Source organism: Poecilia latipinna, unplaced genomic scaffold, assembly GCF_001443285.1.
Source record: "Poecilia latipinna isolate Pla-1442-1.1 unplaced genomic scaffold, P_latipinna-1.0 Scaffold1633, whole genome shotgun sequence".
Lineage (NCBI taxonomy): Eukaryota > Metazoa > Chordata > Actinopteri > Cyprinodontiformes > Poeciliidae > Poecilia > Poecilia latipinna.
In genome coordinates, this window is record NW_015114249.1 from 46,884 (window position 1) to 49,757 (window position 2,874).

A 2,874-nucleotide genomic window follows, 5' to 3' on the forward strand; every position below is an offset into this window, starting at 1 on the left:
CCTCAACATCTTTATCTCTGGTACCTGGTGAACGTTTGGCTAACCTTCATTCATCTCCTTTCCAGGGAGAAAAAAAAGTTAGTAAAAGTTAGTTTGTTGAAGATTTAAAAAAAAACCCCATGGCCCCTATGCTTTATGGTTGTTAGTCTGTCCAACCTGTAGATGATGTTCCACAGATCCAGACCATCATCTCTGTAGTAGAAGTTGGGCAGAAGTTCCAGCCCACGGTCAGAGATGTCGTCTGGCAGACAGAGGGATCTGTAGGTCACAGAGGTCAGCGCTCTTTGCAAAATGGTGAACATGCCTTCACCGCCAGACGATGTGAACCAGGGAGGAGACACAGTCTGTAAGGAGGGTATGGATGTAGTTCCTGACTGTAGTTTTATTCCTTACCTTTTTGAAAACACCGTCATCAGAGATCAGACGCCAGGACATTTATCATCATAGTGTAGCGAACATGAGGCATGAGAAGCTGAAATAGATCAGCTATTAGCAACATCATGGAGTTTCAGTGAAAGCATTCCAACTGATGATCAACCAGTGAGCTTCAGGTACCTTGTGGAGAGGATGCATCATGGGTATGTTGCGCAGTAGAGCCACTGCGAACACCTCAGGCAGCAGGTGGGTGCGCAGCAGGTGGGAACTAAGTTCATGCACGTTAAAATCTGCATTTCTCACAAAGGTTTTTGCCAGCAGCCAGTCCCACTCTGTGTCAGATGGGAGGAAGATGGGATTGTCCTTTCCTGGAGACTGCTTCAGCTGCAGGGGGAGAGCAGGACATGCTCTTCATTCTGCTCCATTTCCTGAGCCATACTGAGCCTTATTAAAGGAACCAGTGCTACATGTAGAACAGAGCAGACCTAACGACCTGCAGTCCAAACAAGTTTAATTTCTCAAACTGCCAATGAAGCTTAAGATAAAACTTCCCTTATCAGAGGTCAACTAACCAGGTCTGTTTGAGTAGTACGTTTTAAGCAACAAGGCATTTCAAAATGTTTTACATCATCAAAACACAAAACCAAAAAGTCACAAGAACATCTGTGACCAATTTGAGGACAAACATGAAATTATATTGAGTGCCATCATCAAAAACATCAATAAGCATCAGAATGTTGGTCAATGTTCAATTAATTATTAACCAGAACCAACTCTACCCATCTGGGATTTAATTAAAGGAACTCAGGGTTTTGGGTCCATCATCCTCGGCTCATTGTTCTTGTTGATAAAATTAAAAAAGTTTGTGAGGAGCAGCATTTTGCCATGTTTATAAAGATGGCGTCCACATCGTCCAAACAGAGGATAGCGCTGCCAGAAGATTCTGTGATTGTCCCACAGCTGGCAGAGCGAACTTTAATCAGCCAGTTACCGTATTAATCGTAGGCAGTCTATCGTATCTTTCATCTCCACATTGAGCTGCTGTATAGGTCCAACTCATAAACACAATTTTTAGCTTCCCAGTTGTGCTAATAAATGACCAATGTCTTTTTTTCCTAAATGTCGTATTTTGCTCCAATGTGAACAATTATAGTTTGAATATTCAGCTGGTCAGTGGTATTTCTCTGTTGTATTAGACACGGTGTCACTGGAGAAAGCAGAGTACTTTTGTTCTCTTAGTACTGCAGAAGTGACTGATTCCGATTACTGTCTCATTACCAACCATAAGCAATGTTTCATACTTTTAGAGGACTCCTTCTACACTAATGATTTATGATGTGAAACCATTTTTATTTATTGCAGCAGCAGAATATCTAACTGAAACTTTGCAAGCAAACCAGAGTCTTGAAAATTTTTTATTTATTGCTTTTATTTAAATGGGACAGTTCATATTAATGAACGTACAATGTTCTAAACATGTCAAATATAGCAAAATGCTACTTTAAGTTGGCTAAGATCCATTGTTCGCAGCTAATTGGGAATCAACCATGCTGTAAGCTGCCTGGACAGACAGGAGGCACTCATTAATTGTAGCAGGCAGTGTGTTTTAACAGACAGAAGTTCTGTGAAAATTAAGACTATCTAAATTGAAGATCACAGCTCCCCCCCAAAGGGAGTAAACCTTTTTGTTTTTATTAACATTCTGTAGGGACGGTGGGCCCTTATAAACTTAGAAGAAAGACAGTCACTTTTAAATAACTGTAAATTCTCAAAATATAAACATTTATATTTGTCTAAAATTAGGCAAATATGATTTGGCTGTTGCCCTGCAGTGGACTGGCGACCTGTCCAAGTGACCCTGCCTCTCACCTATTGACCTCTGGAGATCGGCACCAGCAGCCCTGGTGACCCCAGCAAGGAGAATCGTAGTAAAAAATGGATGGATGGGTGATGTGACTGTGGCTGTCCAGACCGTCACCAGTGACCAAATTTGGGCGACTGCCTCACCTGAATTGCAATGGGCATCAGTTTGTCATCAGAAGTTTTGTGCAGCAGAACAAGAGGAGCCACCAGGTACTGATCCTTCCCTTTTATGTTGTTTGGCTTCACTCCATCCAAGATCTTGTAGTCACACAAAAAGATGTTGCCTTTCTGTTTGGAAATTTCAGCAGAAAGTTAGTTAGCAGGATGTTTAACAGTCTAAAAACATGGATGACCATCAGTTAGCTACCTCCATCTCCTTGGTCAGTTTCTGGTTCTGGTTCTTGAAGACCATGTCATCAGTGACAGGAAAGTTCCTAGGCAAAGTTTTGCAGCGACGGATCATCATCGGATTTACTCCGTTCAGAAACTGGTAGCCAAAGAAGGAGTTGTCCTTCCAGTGCTCATAGACATAATCTGGAAAAAAAAACAACTAATGTTTTAACAATGACCCTCCATGCTGTCTGAATCTGATCAACCTGCAAAGTACAGAATGCCAAAGGTAGCTAAAGGTTCGAT

At 41.7% G+C, this 2,874-nt stretch overlaps 1 protein-coding gene across 1 annotated transcript in view; it reads right to left on the reverse strand.

Annotated features, from left to right (window-relative positions):
- LOC106964176 (arachidonate 8S-lipoxygenase-like) overlaps nt 1-2,874 on the reverse strand; it is a 32,990-nt gene that overhangs the window by 17,551 nt on the left and 12,565 nt on the right. Inside the window, 6 exon segments of the mRNA XM_015059526.1 lie at nt 157-344; nt 394-424; nt 426-472; nt 556-759; nt 2,383-2,526; nt 2,606-2,772. Of these exon segments, the coding sequence (XP_014915012.1) occupies nt 157-344; nt 394-424; nt 426-472; nt 556-759; nt 2,383-2,526; nt 2,606-2,772 (781 nt within the window).